Source organism: Aquarana catesbeiana, linkage group LG02 (assembly GCF_042186555.1).
Source record: "Aquarana catesbeiana isolate 2022-GZ linkage group LG02, ASM4218655v1, whole genome shotgun sequence".
NCBI classification, from domain to species: domain Eukaryota; kingdom Metazoa; phylum Chordata; class Amphibia; order Anura; family Ranidae; genus Aquarana; species Aquarana catesbeiana.
In genome coordinates, this window is record NC_133325.1 from 197,079,285 (window position 1) to 197,096,317 (window position 17,033).

General features: G+C 42.7%; 1 protein-coding gene across 2 annotated transcripts in view; it reads left to right on the top strand.

Annotated features, from left to right (window-relative positions):
• Positions 1-17,033, top strand: part of ERICH6B (glutamate rich 6B) — a 277,532-nt gene that overhangs the window by 154,619 nt on the left and 105,880 nt on the right. For both annotated transcript variants that reach the window (XM_073614158.1, XM_073614159.1), the window contains exons 9-10: positions 9,336-9,400; positions 13,453-13,598. In XM_073614158.1, coding sequence (XP_073470259.1) covers positions 9,336-9,400; positions 13,453-13,598 — 211 coding nt within the window. The remainder of the gene's footprint in view (positions 1-9,335; positions 9,401-13,452; positions 13,599-17,033) is intronic.

The following is a 17,033-nucleotide window of genomic DNA, read 5'->3' on the forward strand; positions in this document are numbered from 1 at the left end:
CTATGTGTCTTTCATGTTCTATCTTAGCCATCCTAATTGCACCCTTACATTTCTTATTGCATTCTTTATAAATTCTGAATGCTGTGGATGATCCCTCAACCTTGTATTTTTTGAAGGCCTTCTCCTTTGCTTTTATATGCATTATTACATTGGAGTTAAGCCATCCAGGATGTTTGTTCGCTCTTTTAAATTTATTACCCAATGGGATACATTGGCTAATGCCCTTATTTAATATGCTCTTAAAGCAAACCCATCTCTCCTCCGTATTCTTTGTTCCTAATATTTTATCCCAATTTATGCCTTTTAGCAAGGTTTGTAGTTTAGGGAAGTTGGCTCTTTTGAAATTCAGTGTCTTTGTGTTCCCTTCATGTCTCCTATTTGTGTGATTTATACTGAAACTAATTGACCTGTGATCGCTGTTACCTAAATTGCCCCGTATTTCCACATCTGTTATCAGGTCTGTATTGTTGGTAATCAGTAGATCTAGTAATGTTTTATTTCTAGTTGGTGCGTCTACCATCTGACCCATAAAATTGTCCTGCAAGACACTAAGGAACTGGCGAGCCTTAAATGAATGCGCGGTTCCCTCCGCCCAGTCTATGTCTGGATAATTAAAATCCCCCATTATGATAACACTTCCCATCCTTGCTGCTAATCCAATTTGTGATAGGAGATCCGTCTCCACTTCCTCCCTCAGGTTAGGGGGCCTATAGCATACTCCCAGTATTATTTTCCCCTTAGCTTCATCCCTTTGGAGCTCTACCCATAAAGATTCCACCTCCTCCCTAGCCCCCTCAGTGATGTCATCTCTCACATTCACTTGTACATTATTCTTGATATATAGGCATACCCCTCCCCCTTTTTTACCCTCTCTATCCTTGCGGTATAGGGTATACCCTTGAATGTTTGCCAGCCAATCATGAGAGCTGTTGAACCAGGTCTCTGAAATTCAAACAAAATCCAAATCCTCCTTGTACAACAGTATCTCTAGTTCACCCATCTTGTCCGCCAGGCTCCTGGCATTGGTGAACATGCCACATAGTTTAGACTGGTCGCATATTGTCCTCGTATTGGGTGTTTCAAGATTGCAACTTGGACTTGCTACTATACTCACCTTGTGTTTTTGTGCTTTGGTTAACCTACCACTAATGCCCCCAATACTACCCTCTGGAATATCTTCCGCGCTGGCTATCACTGTCTCTGGACCCTCCCCCCCCTCGCCTAGTTTAAAAACCCCTCTAACTTTTTGGCCATCTTCATTCCCAGCAGATCTGCACCCTCCTCATTTAGGTGCAGTCCGTCCCTTCTATAGTACCGGTTACCGACTGAGAAGTCGGCCCAGTCCTCCAGGAACCCAAACCCTCCTTTTCTCTTTTTTCCTCCTTTTTTCTTTACATAACTGACATAGACATGAAGAACTTCACTGCAATCATCCCCACAACAGGCAGCTGGAGTTGAGGAAAATCACAGCTGGGATACATACAACTGAATAAACAGGTAGTCATTCACAATGAGAGCCCCACCGTTCCTTGTCCATGTAATCCATACCAGCCTGTAGTATAGCAAGACTGGCTCTTGTTATAAAGGCAGGCAGCAGAAGCTTGTAGGCAGGTGCAGTCTGTACTCCCCACTGTAGGTAGCACTCAACCGAAGTGATAATACAGAAGGGTGAAGGAAGTCTTAAGGAACTTGGTTCCTCTATAAATTCCTATGGTCACTAGGGGAGACAGCTGTCCGATTGGATGCTGGCGCCTCAAGTGACCTTAGCAGCCATCTTGGGTCAGGACAGTGTCTATTTAAGACTTGACTCCCATGTCTGGCACCCTTTATGCCAGTGGATAGTGTAGGAACAGGTTCCCCCGTCTGGCAGGGATAATGCAAAGCGGCAGGTAAAGGTTCTTGAGGAATAGGAAAAGTGCAAGGACTACGCTCGCTCCCCCCTGGGAGGCCTCCGATTTGGGTGTGGGCCGGCCAGGCCGCATTCCCGCTCCTCGCAGCAGAAGCTGTCGGCAGCATTTCAAGGAACGATCCTCTGTTACTATTTGTAAGTGGCTCCAGTCAGGCTCCTACCAGTAAAAACAAATGACTAAACTTGTGATGGGTCCAGGGGCGGACTGATAACTCATGGGGCCCCCGGGCAATAGGAGATTATGGGGCCCCCAGTCAATCAGAGATTATGGGGCCACACAGTATACACACAAACAGTATACAATCACACAGTATACACATACATGTACACATAGTATACACAGACAAATGTACAAAAAACACACATTTATACATACTGTCCCTGGTTTTACTGAGGCTGGCAACCCTGATGGGGCCCCCTAGTGGCCCAGGGCCCTCGGGCAGTGCCCGAGTGGCTCAATGGTCAGTCCGCCCCTGGATGGGTCCATTATCCAAATGTGGGCAATGAGGTCTGGCACGTTCAAGAAGAAACCTTCTATCCTTAGCTCATCTGGTCCAATATTCCTGCAGTTTAAAAGGACTTGATCCCTGCTGTCTGCCTCAATGGAAAGGCCTGTAAGGCAGGGCATATTAACATTTTAAATCCAAGACCCAAATAAGAAGACCGTTACAGTACCGAGACCAAGAGGAGAAATATTAACAAAATGTCAGCAAACCATATAAAGACAAATAACAAACATACAAACAGTAAACACATTTGATTCCATTCAAGTGTAGCAGCCCCTGTGTACATAGCGTAGATAGTGTAGGTAAATTTTGTTTCTACTGTTGCCAGTAGAGCCAGGGTTAATTGGGTTGTTTATGGTTTCTGCCAGGCTCTGAGGGCTGAGACTCTGTCGCCTCCCCCTGGCTTCTGGAATTTATGGGATCTCTACTAATCCATGAGTGAGGATGGTCCACAAGGTGGAGAGATGGTCCATAAATATTCTGGAGCCTGGCCATGTGGGGGGAGAGTCCAGGATCCAGAGGGGAGCCATTTGGATCTGTTCAGCAGGAGAACTGTTAAGAAGTCACTGCATGTACTGCAGGACTTACAAGGGACTGAGTGACCTCAATTTATCCACCCCCAATCCCTATAGGAGAGAATCAGCCAGGTGCAATACTCTACAGCTAACCTTGCCCCTGCTTGGGGAATTCTAAGTTGGGAGCCAGGTGCTTTGGCATTTTGTGAGGAGGAATAGAGTACCTGCAAACAGTGTTGGAGTGGAACCTTTTGTTCCCGTCAGACTGTACAGTCATTTCTACGGGAGTACAGTCTGGGATTTTGTGCTAGATACCAGAGACAGGGCGGCCGCTCTGCTTTGCATCACTTAGATGTACGTGGTCCGGGCTTTCTTGGTAGAGGGTGTGCGTGCGTGTGCCCACCACCCCATCTGTGTTGTGATTTGGTACAGCACAAGTTGGTCAGCAGGTCCTGACCAATGATTTACAGTGGGGACGGAAAGTCTTCAGACCCCCTTAAATTTTTCACTCTTTGTTATATTGCAGCCATTTGCTAAAATCATTTAAGTTCATTTTTTTCCTCATTAATGTACACACAGCACCCCATATTGACAGAAAAACACAGAATTGTTGATATTTTTGCAGATTTATTAAAAAAGAAAAACTGAAATATCACATGGTCCTAAGTATTCAGACCTTTTGCTGTGACACTCATATATTTAACTCGGGTGCTGTCCATTTCTTCTGATCATCCTTGAGATGGTTCTACACCTTCATTTGAGTCCAGCTGTGTTTGATTATACTGATTGGACTTGATTAGGAAAGCCACACACCTGTCTATATAAGACCTTACAGCTCACAGTGCATGTCAGAGCAAATGAGAATCATGAGGTCAAAGGAACTGCCTGAAGAGCTCAGAGACAGAATTGTGGCAAGGCACAGATCTGGCCAAGGTTACAAAAAAATTTCTGCTGCACTTAAGGTTCCTAAGGGCACAGTGGCCTCCATAATATGTCTGGATAATGTCTGAGAAGTCGGCCCAAACCCCTCCTTACTACACCAGCTCTTCAACCACTTGTTTACTTCCCTAATCTTCCTCTGCCTTTCTTGTGTGGCTCGATGTACCGGTAGTATTCCTGAGACTACTACCTTGGAGGTCCTTTTTCCTCAATTTAGCTCCTAAGTCCCTAAAATCGTTCTTTAGGACACTCCATCTGCCTCCGACTTTGTCATTGGTGCCAACGTGCACCATGACAGCTGGGTCTTCCCCAGCCCCTCCCAGTAATCTGTCCACCAGATCCGTGATGTGCCGAACCCGAGCACTCGGTAGACAACATACTGTTCGGCGCTTCAGGTCTTTGTTACAGATTGCCCTCTCTGTCCTTCTAAGAATTGAGTTCCCTACCACCAGAATCTGTCTTTCCTTTCCCTTTGCTTCCCCCCTTCCCCCCCACTCTCACTGGAGGAGTTCTTCCCCTGGCAGCTAGTCCCTCAGCTCCAGCAGTGCTGGTCCTTGACTGGTTTCACCAATGTCACTCAATGGAGCTTACTTATTGGGATGCTCCGGCCCTGGATTGGCCTCCCTGGCACTTTCCCCTCTACCCTTCCTGACTGTCACCCATCTACTGTTTGCTAGTGCCTGCACCTCTTTGTTTCCACCCGCCTCTGTGCTGGCCCCTACCAGCACCTGCCGTGTACGTTCCTGGCTCTCCTTTAGTATGGAGGGACTTCTCAGTGCTGACAGTTGCTTCCCCAGATTCAGAACCTGGGCTTCCAGGGAAACAATAAAAGGGTCTGGAGGATATTAGTTATGAAGAAAGGTTGCAAGCACTGAACTTATTCTCTCTGGAGAAGAGACGCTTGAGAGGGGATATGATTTCAATATACAAATACCATACTGGTGACCCCACAACAGGAATAAAACTTTTTCGCAGAAGAGAGTTTAACAAGACACATGGCCATTCATTAAAATTAGAAGAAAAGAGGTTTAACCTTAAACTATGTAGAGGGTTCTTTACTGTAAGAGCGGCAAGGATGTGGAATTCCCTTCCACAGGCTGTGGTCTCAGCGGGGGGCATCGATAGTTTCAAGAAACTATTAGATAAGCACCTGAATGTCCACAACATACAGAGATATACAATGTAATACTGACATATAATGACACACATAGGTTGGACTTGATGGACTTGTGTCTTTTTTCAACCTCACCTACTATGTAGCTATATATAATCCTTAAATGGAAGATGTTTGGTATGACCAGAACCCTTCCTAGAGCTGGCCGTCCGGCCAAACTGAGCTATCGGGGGAGAAAAGCCTTGGTGAGAGAGGTAAAGAAGAACCCAAAGATCACTGTGGTTGAGCTCCAGAGATGCAGTCGGGAGATGGGAGAAAGTTGTAGAAAGTCAACCATCACTGCAGCCCTCCACCAGTCGGGGCTTTATGGCAGAGTGGCCCGATGGAAGCCTCTCCTCAGTGCAAGACACAGGAAAGCCCACATGGAGTTTGCTAAAAACACCTGAAGGACTCCAAGATGGGGAGAAATAAGATTCTTTGGTCTGATGAGACCAAGATAGAACTTTTTGGCCTTAATTCTTAATTAAGCATCTCTGGAGAGATCTAAAAATGTCTGTCCACCAATGTTTACCATCCAACCTGACAGAACTGGAGAGGATCTGCAAGGAGGAATGGCAGAGGATCCCCAAATCCAGGTGTGAAAAACTTGTTGCATCTTTCCCAAAAAGACTCAAGACTGTATTAGATCAAAAGGGTGCTTCTACTAAATATTGAGCAAAGGGTCTGAATACTTAGGACCATGTGATATTTCAGTTTTCCTTTTTTAATAAATCTGCAAAAATGTCAACAATTCTGTGTTTTTCTGTCAATATGGGGTGCTGTGTGTACATTAATGAGGAAAAAAATAACTTAAATGATTTTAGCAAATGGCTGCAATATAACAAAGAGTAAAAAATTTAAGGGGGTCTAAATACTTTCCGTCCCCACTGTATGGTCGGAACTTGCTGATCAGCTTAGCAAAATTATAGTACAGAGCCCTGTGTTTACTAATAACACTTGGCTCTGTACACAGAGCAGTGAACCTCATCAATTGGTAAAAGCAGGACATATTACATACGGTTAAGCACACAGTTAACACCTTGATTGACCGTAGATGTTAACCCCTTCCCAGCCAGTGTCATTAGTACAGTGACAGTGTCTAGTATTATCACTGATCATTGTTAGTGTCACTGGTGATGTCACTTAGTCAGTTCCCACAGTTAGTGTCAGATTGTTCGCCACACTATCACAGCCCCACTATAAGTCGCTGATCACCGCCATTACTAATATAAAATAAATAAAAAGTACAGTATATACCATAATTTGTAACGCAATAACTTTCATGCAAACCAATCAATATACGCTTATTGGGATTTTTTTTTTAACCAAAGACATTTTGCCTAAATACCTAAACACACTTTGCCCTAAAGTTATGAAGAATTTTTTTTTTTTATTGGATATGTTTTATAGTAGAAAGTAAAAAAATGTGTTTTATTTTTTTTTTCAAAATGTTTGGTCTTTTTTATTCGGGTACAGTGTTGCATGACAACGTAATTGCCAGTTAAAGTAGCGCAGTGCTGAATAGCAAAAAAATGCCCTGGTCATAAAGGGGGTAGAATCTTCCGGAGCTAAAGATAAAGGATGGAGAATGATAAAGATAGGATAAAGATATGTTAATTCAGCTTTGTAATAATACGCCAGGATTCTTTAATGCAGGCAGTGTAAAGACCTGAATTTGATTTGGTATTAACCTCTTTAACCTCTGTGTAGATCTCTCCACTCCCCTCTTTGCACGGGTGCTGATTTTCCTTCACATTATTATAGTTCGCGTGCTATATCACTTACCTTTAATCAACTGATTTTGCACATGGACAAATTAAGTCACACAGTCAAGTGGTAACCTTTTACAAATACCTCTGCTACCTAATTTGGGTTCCGACCAATAGTTTTAGAAACACTGACTAAGGCTTCATGCACACTAGAAAGTTAAAAACTGCTAAAAAAAAAAAAAAAAAAAGCTGGACAAAAAAATGCTAATATTTTAGCACAGTGTGTAAGCTACATTCAGTTAGCATTAAGGAGCGGGGCCGCCACATCCTTAACAACCAGTGAATAATTGTTTGTTAAGGAGTGGGCCGGCAAGCTGGCCATCGCGTCTGTAACAGCGGATGAGTCATCAGCTGTCAGCGGTGTTCCCCGCTGGCAGCTGAATGTGAAGAAAACAATTGCCGACAATAAAAAATTGTGAAATTGTCTGGTGTGGATTTCAAGGGTAACCCCACACCAAAATAAGAAAAAAAAAACTGCGTGGGCTTCCCCCCCCAAATCTATTTTCGACCCTTATCCGAGTATGCAGCCTTGCAGGCCAGGAAAGGCGGGGTGAGCGCGTGCCCCCTCTCCCCCTTCTGAACCATACCAGGCCACATGCCCTCAACATGGGGGGGTGCTTTGATGATGTTGAGGACAAGAGCCTCTTCCCCATAACTCTGACCCGGCGGTTGTGGTGGTGCGGGGGGGGTGACTTAACTTTAACAAGGGAACCCCAGATCCTGCCCCCCCTTATGTGAATGAGTATGGGGTATCCATCATCAATCACAACGAACGCCAGCCACCAACCCCCAAGAAAGGAAAAAAAGAGGGTCTGCACCCGACAAAGGCTACCACCCAGTCATGTCACAGGCAGCTCCTCCCCCATGTGACGTCTTTGACCCAGCTGTAAATGGCGGTAGCCTTCGGTGGGTGCAGGTTTTTTAAACCTTTTTTCAGGTCAGCGACTGGCGTTCATCGTGATTGATGATGGATCTACACTGGGGGACATTGTTTTTCATTTTTTGTTTTCTTTTATAAAAGGACTTGTCAAAAACTGTGTGTATAGTTATTTACTTTCTGACACATGAAGGAGGCCCGGGATCTGGGAGCCCCCTTGTTAAAGGGGGCTTCCAGATTCCAGCAAGTCAACCCCCACAACCACCGGCCCAAGGTTATAGGGAAAGGCCCTTGTCCTCATCAACACGGAGACAAGGTGCTTTGGGGGGGCAAAGCACCCCCCCCATGTTGAGGGCATGTTGACTGGTATGGCCTGGGGGGCGCTCGCTGGTCTCCCCCTTTTCCTAGCCTGCCAGGCTGCATGATCATATAAGAACCTGGTATAGATTTTGAGGGGGACGCCATTTTTTTTTTTCAATTTAGGTGTGGGGTTCCCCTTAAAATGCATACCAGACCCGAAGGGCTTGGTATGGTTTGGGAACCAATTTTTTTTTCTGGCAATTTTTTTTTTTTTACATTCAGCTGTCAGCGGGGAACCCCTCTGATAGCTGATGACTTATCTGTTGTTAAGGAAGCCACGGCCAGCTTGCCGCCCGCTCCTTAACAACCAGCTATTCACTGCTTGCTAAGGATACTGGTGGCCTCCGCTTAGAAAAAAAAAACACTTGGCACCGGCGTTTAGCAGAGTTTAGGAGAGTGTTGGAGCTGTCAGCATTTTTTCTGCCAAAATGCTGCTGCTCCAGAACGCACTGACAGTGGGGTTTTTTTTTCTGCCACTAAACTCTCCTGCCACAACATGCTGCTAAAAGCCTATGTGTGCAAGAACACATAGAATAACATGCAGTGGAATTTAGAGGCAGGAAAAAAAAAAAAAAAATCTGACGCCCAAAAAAGCAGCTGTAAACACGCCCAGTGTGCATGAGGCCTTACAGAGGAACTGCAGTCTGCTCGCATAATTTGTAATAAAAACATCTTTGCCACTTTGAAGCTTCCCTCTAACCACTTTGCATATTGTTTTATATATACTGCGATTCTGTACTTGCCAAATGTGCTGCAGAAATCTCCCTCCACTAAGTCTGGATGCAACCATTTTAACTGTGGGCAGCTGAAGCTGCTGCCTGTTCACTTCCTGGATTTACACAGACACACAGAGGCAAACCACCTGCTCTGGTGCCCTGAAGCTCTCATTGGCCCTCTTATGACTCATCCCCCTCCCTTCCTGGCAAACTCTCACGAGAGTGAGAGAAAGAGTTGTGCATGATGTCATAAGCCTAGGCTAATGACCATACAAGAAACAGGAAGTGGGCTGTATAAGGTATTTACTGGCAGAATTTTTTTTTTTTTTTTTTTTTTTTTACTATCCAAAGTTAAAACAACAAGGGCAGAAGATTTAATAGCTGGAAAGATGAAAAAAAATGACTGAAGGTCTGCTTTAAGGATTTATGTTGTACTGCCACACAGCTATCTGGCATTCTGCTCACTTAATCTGCTTTTGCTACAGTTTATTCCTAAATTTAAAAGAAACAGACATTGTGAAAATTGACTTTATCTATTTATGTACATAATATCCTTTTTATTGATTATTTTGTCTGTTTTACTTCTTCAAGGCTGGAGAAAGTGAATACAAAGGAGTATATAACATCTCTATCAAATCACTTGATTTCATATGGATGTAAGTGCTGTTAATTAAAACCTTAATATCCACTAAATAGGTCAACGGTAATACATAGTGTTTATTTTACTGATATAATATGCAATGAGATTTTGGAATACGTTTTGGGTATAGAAAAGAGAATATATACTGTACTTGGGGCCCTTTGAATAGAAGGTGCTGTTTTAGAGCAAGCAAGGCTGTTTCCTTCATTTTTCTCATCCCAGCGAACATTATATTATTTAGAGAACACTGTTTTCCCTCAACACAAAATAAATTGCCACATATTAAAACTGTTTGAGGAAAAAAGCTACAGATATCATTTATACCCAGAGAAATAGACATTTTTTTTATAGACAGAAAAGACCATATTATAACAAAGAAGGGCCACATGATGAGTTGAGGAATTATTCTAATAAATCTCAGTTTAAGGACAGTAAATCATATATCTTTTGCAGTAGAGTAGTTTTAGCAAATTGAACCAATTTTCAGGCCAGCATAGTTACTGAATTCTTCAGACATATGGATTTTAATTCAAAAAGAGTATGAATTTTTCAGATCAAAAAGAAAAGAAACCATTATTTCTGAAAATTTCATTGGTCTTTATGAAATTCTTTATAAAAATGTTTATTATACTCATAGGAGACAGTGGGAGCTACAAAGCGGGAGTTACAGCAATTATCTTATGTTGTCTAGTCTCAAATCCTACCCATGTTACACTATGGTATTTAATTACTAAAACTTAGTTTTATTAAAGAAGAATTTGAAAAAGAAGTGCTTATATCCACACTGAGCCCTTTAAATGAAATTGCAGTTTTATGGAAAAAAACAACCCTCTTTGTGCACAATGATACTCAGGCTATGTTTAGGTATGCTGCTGTTATTGTCGTACCTCTAAAAATCACTTTGAATAAAAGTGGATAATTTTAAGAGGTGCTTGACAGGCAGTGAGCAGATGACAGACCACATACACTATATTACCAAAAGTATTGTGACGCCTTCCTTTACACGCACCTGAACTATAATGGTATCCCAGTCTTAGTCCGTTGAGATGGCCCACCCTTTGCAGTTATAACAGCTTCAGCTCTTCTGGGAAGGTTGTCCACAAGGTTTAGGAGTGTGTCTATGGGAATGTTTGATCATTCTTCCAGAAGTGCAGGCCAGTCCAGTTCCTCCACCCCAAACTCGCTCATCTATGTCTTTTATGGACCTTTCTTTGTTCACTGGTCCAAATCATTTGGTGGAGGGGGATTATGATGTGGGGTTGTTTTTCAGGGGTTGGACTTGGCCCCTTAGTTCCAGTGAAGGGAACTCTTAAGGTGTCAACATACTAAGACATTTTGGACAATTTCATGCTCCCAACATTGTGGGAATAGTTTGGGGATGGCCCTTTCCTGTTCCAACATGACTGCCCACCAGTGCACAAAGCAAGGTCAATAAAGACATGGATGAACGAGTTTGGGGTGGAGGAACTTGACTGGTCTGCACAGAGTCTTGACCTCAACCGGATAGAACTCCTTAAGGATGAATTAGAGCAGAGACTGCGAGACAGGCTTTTTCGTGCCAGACCTCACAAATGCATTTCTGAAAGAATGTTTAAACATTCCCATAGACAAACTCCTAAACCTTGTGGACAGCCTTCCCAGAAGAGTTGGAGCTGTTATTGCCGCAAAGGGTGGGCCAACTCAATATTGAACCCTATGGACTAAGACTGGGATGCTATTAAATTTCATGTGCATGTAAAGGCAGGCGTCCCAATACTTTTGGTAATATGTATTTTATAATACCGCACCACAGCCATATTTGCTTAAGTGGGTCGCATTCAGCTGCCATACTGCTTACCAAATGCAATGGAGTATCATTTTTTAAGAAAAGCATCACAGCCACTGCATGGATACACCCTCATCTGGCTGCCTTTGAAACTTGAGATGGGAAGTTGGAGGTTGGTAAAAATGCAGAGCAACAACCTGGTTTTTCCACCCCCAAAATGCAAGTCTAAACAAACCCTTACTGTTTTTGGGATCCACAAAGCTCTCACAGTGCATAAAAATTCAAGCATGCAGAATTCACACGTGGCTTTGCTACTTTATGTGCACTTATACTGCAAGTAGATTGGCAAGCATAAATTGGTATTCCATGCTACCCTAGTGTTGTGACTCTCTCTGACACTAGCTGGTGCTGTGTGGTAAGGTAGGGGGCGCTGGTGTTGATATATCAAGTGATGACAAACAACTATAAGGCTCGGTTCACACTAGGGGCGGCACGACTTGCAGGTCGCCTCACCGAGGCGACCTGCACACAACATCCACGGCGACTTGCAAAACTACTTCTGTATAGAAGTCTATGCAAGTCGCCTCAAGTCGCCCCAAAAGAAGTACAGGAACCTTTTTCTAAGTCGGAGCGACTTGCGTCGCTCCTATTAGAACGGTTCCATTGTACAGAACGGGAGGCGACTTGTCAGGCGACTAGGTCGCCTGACAAGTCGCCCCTGTGTGAACCGCCACTAAGACAGTGAATAGTAAATGGATACACAAAAATGCAAATGTAACAAAAAAAACAAAACGGTTGAACAAATGACAATGAAGCAAAATGTGATTACGTAAATGTGTAAATAAAAAGTCCCAAACAAAAGAAGTTTCCTTCTATGTGGAGATTTCTTCCAAACAAGTAATCAGTGATCCTTCACCAAGCACTAGGACAACACCCAAAGTGTACCGGATAAGTGATCTGCTTACCAGAAAGATTTGACTTCTTTAGTTATAAAGAAAGTCAAAAGTCGCTTTGGCAGGATGATGCCTGCTCGCGTATAGTATGACTGGAGATGTATAGGAACCTTCCTCCTCATAGTGTTAGGCAGGATATGTGAAAGCAATAATAAACGTCCATAGCGTAATACTGTTTAATTAAAACCTTCTAGAAAAGAAATGGCCAAATGGCTGCTTACATACAGGGGCGTAACTAGAAATAGCAGGGCCCCATAGCAAAATGTTGTATGGGGCCCCCCTGCAAACAGCCCCCCCCCCCCCCCACAGCTGCCCTAGTGTCAATGCAGCGTGACCTGTGCCACATACAGCGTGACCTGTGCCCAATACAGCGTGACCTGTGCCCAATACAGCCTGGTCTGCCTGTGCCCCATACAGCCCCAACTATGCAGAGGAAGAGGCAAGCCACCCGGATCAGCAGAGAGCGGGATTGCCCGCTGTAATAGCTTTCATTTGAATTTCCTGTCTTCCCGGGGCTCATCGTCACATAGCCCCACCTCTTGGCCCGATGCCTTTGATGACGTCACATGTCCCGCATTGGATCGGCGTTCTGTCTATCAAAGGCACGGGGCCAAAAGGTGGAGCTATGTGACGTGAGCCCCGGGAACACTGGAAGTTCTAATGAAAGCTCTTACATCGGGCAATTCAGCTCTCTGCTGATACAAACAGTTCGCCTCTTCCTTTCCTCTCTCTTCCCCTGGCTGGGAGACTGTGCCGGCGCTGCTCTTATCCTCACTGGGCCCCACTCAGCTGTGGGCCCCATAGCGCCCGCATGGGTCGCTATGGTGGTAGTTACGCCCCTGCTTACATATAAAAGTGCCTTGACCTGACACTAGGGCTTCTGGCTTGTCTCAAGATAGTGGCTGCATGTGCCCAGCGTCCACCTCCATGGATGGCGTGCGTTCCACTGACCGGAAGTACAACCAGAGGGACCGGAAATGGCATGGAAAAGCGTGACCAGGTACCGCCTCGACGTACGTTTTGTGATTACATCTTCAGGAAGCTGGTGCTGTGCATATACAATTTAATAAACCTGAGTTCAAATAGGGAAAAAAAACTACTTTCTGCTGATACTGAAATTCTGATATTCCCATGAATCCTGTAATTCATGATACATATAAATGGCTAATTAGTCTGGTCGTTGACTTTGCTACAGGAACATATTCACTTATTGAGGGCTTGGGTAGATCTTATCAAATACAAAAAAAACTTAAAACAAATATGTTTTTACATGCAAGTGCATATTGCTTTGTTTGGTTGGATCTGTACATTTTCTGTAATGGTAATCTTTGTTTTTTACTCTCATTTCAGCTCTGTTTGTAACAGAAAAAATTACCTTTTCACTGGAATCCGCCAATGACAGCATTACATATATGCAGTCAGCTAACCCAGATATTCATATGGTTCCCAACATTGATGATTTTTTTCATCCAGTACTGGACAGCAGAACAATAAAAGTAAGTTACTCTGTCTTCCATATGAAGTCACAATAGCCTCACATATCTTACATGCTGCTCTTAGCCTTTACTCATTAAATCTCATTACTTTTTTTACTCACTTCAATACAGGGCTATTTTACCCCCTTCCCGCCCAGGCCAATTTTCAGCTTTCAGGGCTGTTGTACTTTGAATGACAATTGTTTGGTCATGTAACACTGTACCCATATGAAATTTTTATTTAATTTTTTTTCACACAAATAGCACTTTCTTTGGTGGTATTTAATCACCACAAATAGAGCTTTCTTTGGTGGCATTTAACCACTTGCCCACTGGGCACTTAAACCCTCTTCCTAACCAGACCAATTTTCAGCTTTCAGTGCTCTCACACTTTGAATAACAATTACTCAGTCATGCAACACTGTACCCATATGAAATTTTTGTCCTTTTTTCACATAAATAGAGCTTTCTTTTGGTGGTATTTAATCACCACTGGGTTTTTTTATTTTTTGCGCTATAAATGAAAAAAAAAACGAAAATTCTGTAAAAAAAAAAATAAATTAAATTCTTTGTTTCTGTTATAAAATTTTGCAAATTCATAATTTTTCTTCAAAAATTTTGGCCAAAATGTATACTGCTACATAACTTTGGTAAAAATTATCCAAATTGGAGTATATTATTTGGTCTGTGTGAAAGTTATAGAGTCCGCAAGCTATGGTGCCAATCACTGAAAATTGATCACACCTGAAGTACTGACGGCCTAATTTCTGACGGCCTCTCATTTCTTGAGACCCTAACAAGCCAGGACAGTACAAATACCCCCTAAATGACCCTTTTTGGAAAGTAGACATTTAAATGTATTTAGTAAGAGGCATGGTGAGTTTTTTGAAGTTATATTTTTTTTCCCACAATTTTTTGCAAAATCAAGATTTTTTTTTTTTCTCAAAAAATTGTCATATTAGCAGGTTATTTCTCACACACAGCATATGCATACCACAAATTACACCCCAAAACACATTCTACTACTCCTCCTGAGTCTTGCGACACCACATGTGATACTTTTACACAGCGTGGCCACATACAGAGGCCCAACATGCAGGGAGCACCGTCAGGCGTTCTAGGAGCAAAAGCTACACATATAATTTCTTGACTACCTCTTGCACTTTTGAAGGCCCTGGAGCACCAGGACAATGGAAACGCCCAAAAAATGACCCCATTTTGGAAAGAAAACACCCCAAAGTATAATCTATGAGGCAAAATGAGTCTTTTGAACATGTCTTTTTTTTTTACAAGTTTTTGGAAAATGTGGAAAGAAAATGAAAACTCTTTTTTTTTTTTTACACAGAGTTTTCTATTTATACAATATTTCTAACACATAGCATGTGCATAGCAAAAATTACATCCCAAAATAGATTTTCCTACTCCTCCTGGGTATGGCGACTTTTACACAGCCTGGCCACATACAGAGGCCCAACATGCAGGGAGCACCATCAGGGGTTCTAGGGGCATAAATTTCAAAACTCATTTGACTACCTATTACACTTTGAGGCACTGTAGTGGCACTGATGGACACTGTAGTGGCACTGATGGGCACTGTAGTGGCATGGATGTGGCATGGATGCAAACTGATGTGGCATGGATGAGCCGTGGATGGGGATGGCTGAGCATGGTTGAGCCCGGTCGGCAAGTGGTTAATCGCCACAAATAGAGCTTTCTTTGGTGGTATTTAATCACTGTTTTTTTGTTTTTTTTATGCTAAATAAATGAAAAAAGGCCAAAAATGTTGAGTTTTTCTTTGTTTGTTTCTGTTAAAAATTTGGCAAACAATTAATCTTCCTTCATAAATTTAGGCCGAACTGTTTTCTGCTACATTTCTTTGGTGAAAATAACCCAAATTGGTTTTTATTAGTTGGTCTGTAGAAAAGTTATAGAGTTCACAAACTATGGTATATACAGTATCTCACAAAAATGAGTACACCCCTCACATTTTTGTAAATATTTTATTATATCTTTTCATGTGACAACACTGAAGAAATTACACTTTGCTACAATGTAAAGTAGTGAGTGTACAGCTTGTATAACAGTATAAATTTGCTGTCTCCTCAAAATAACTCAACACACAGCCATTAATGTCTAAACCGCTGGCAACAAAACTGAGTACACCTCTAAGTGAAAATGTCCAAATTGGGCCCAAAGTGTCAATATTTTGTGTGGCCACCATTATTTTTCAGCACTGCCCTAACCCTCCTGGGCATGGAGTTCACCAGAGCTTCACAGGTTGCCACTGGAGTCCTCTTCCACTCCTCCATGGTGACATCACGGAGCTGGTGTATGTTAGAGACCTTGCGCTCCTCCACCTTCTGTTTGAGGATGCCCCACAGATGCTCAATAGGGTTAAGGTATGGAGACATGCTTGGCCAGGTCATCACCTTTACCCTCAGCTTCTTTAGCAAGGCAGTGCTTGCTGTCTCCAAAGGCAGGGGATCATGCTCTGCTTCAGTATGTCACAGTACATGTTGGCATTCGTGGTTCCCTCAGTGAACCGTCAAATACAGCTGGACTCAAATGAAGGTGTACAACCATCTCTAGGATGATCAGAAGAAATGGACAGCACCTGAGTTAAATATATGAGTGTCACAGCAAAGGATCTGAATACTTAGGACCATGTGATATTTCAGTTTTTCTTTTTTAATAAATCTGTAAAAATGTCAACAATTCTGTGTTTTTCTGTCAATATGGGGTGCTGTGTGTACATTAATGAGGAAAAAAATGAACTTAAATGATTTTACCAAATGGCTGCAATACAACAAAGAGTGAAAAATGTAAGGGGGTCTGAATACTTTCCGTCCCCACTGTATATATATATTTTTACATACTGTGACCAGAGCAATACAGTGTTACCATGGTAACACTGTACCGCTCTAGGGAGTTGATCAGGATTTTTTTTTACATACTATGTTTGCTTATGGCAGTGAATTTCACTGCTATAAGCAAATATTTTTACTGAATGACAGTGTGTAGACATTGTTTATTGCTGTGATTGGCCACAGCTAATCACATGGTACAGATGGGCTGTGATTGGCCCTGTCTGTACCATGTTATCACTGTGACCAATTACAGGTAGCAACACAATTGTTTCCAATGAATGAATGAAGAACTGCTGTGTTTGGTCACAGTGGTCACATGTTACTGGCAGTGGGCCAGTACACTGATCAGTCATCCACTGTGTCCGATGGACACAGTGGATAACAGATCACACTGGAGCATGGCCTGTTCTCGGGAGGACATCATATGAAATCCTCCCAGAACAATAGGGTTTCCGCCCGCCCATCATTTTACAATGACGTGGGCGGCAAGCAGTTACGGTGTGTCTAAAGCCCCAAACTGTTTTTTTAATTATTTTTTAAAAGTTTTGACTTTAGATAAACTAACAAAAGAAGAAACCAATCACTCAGC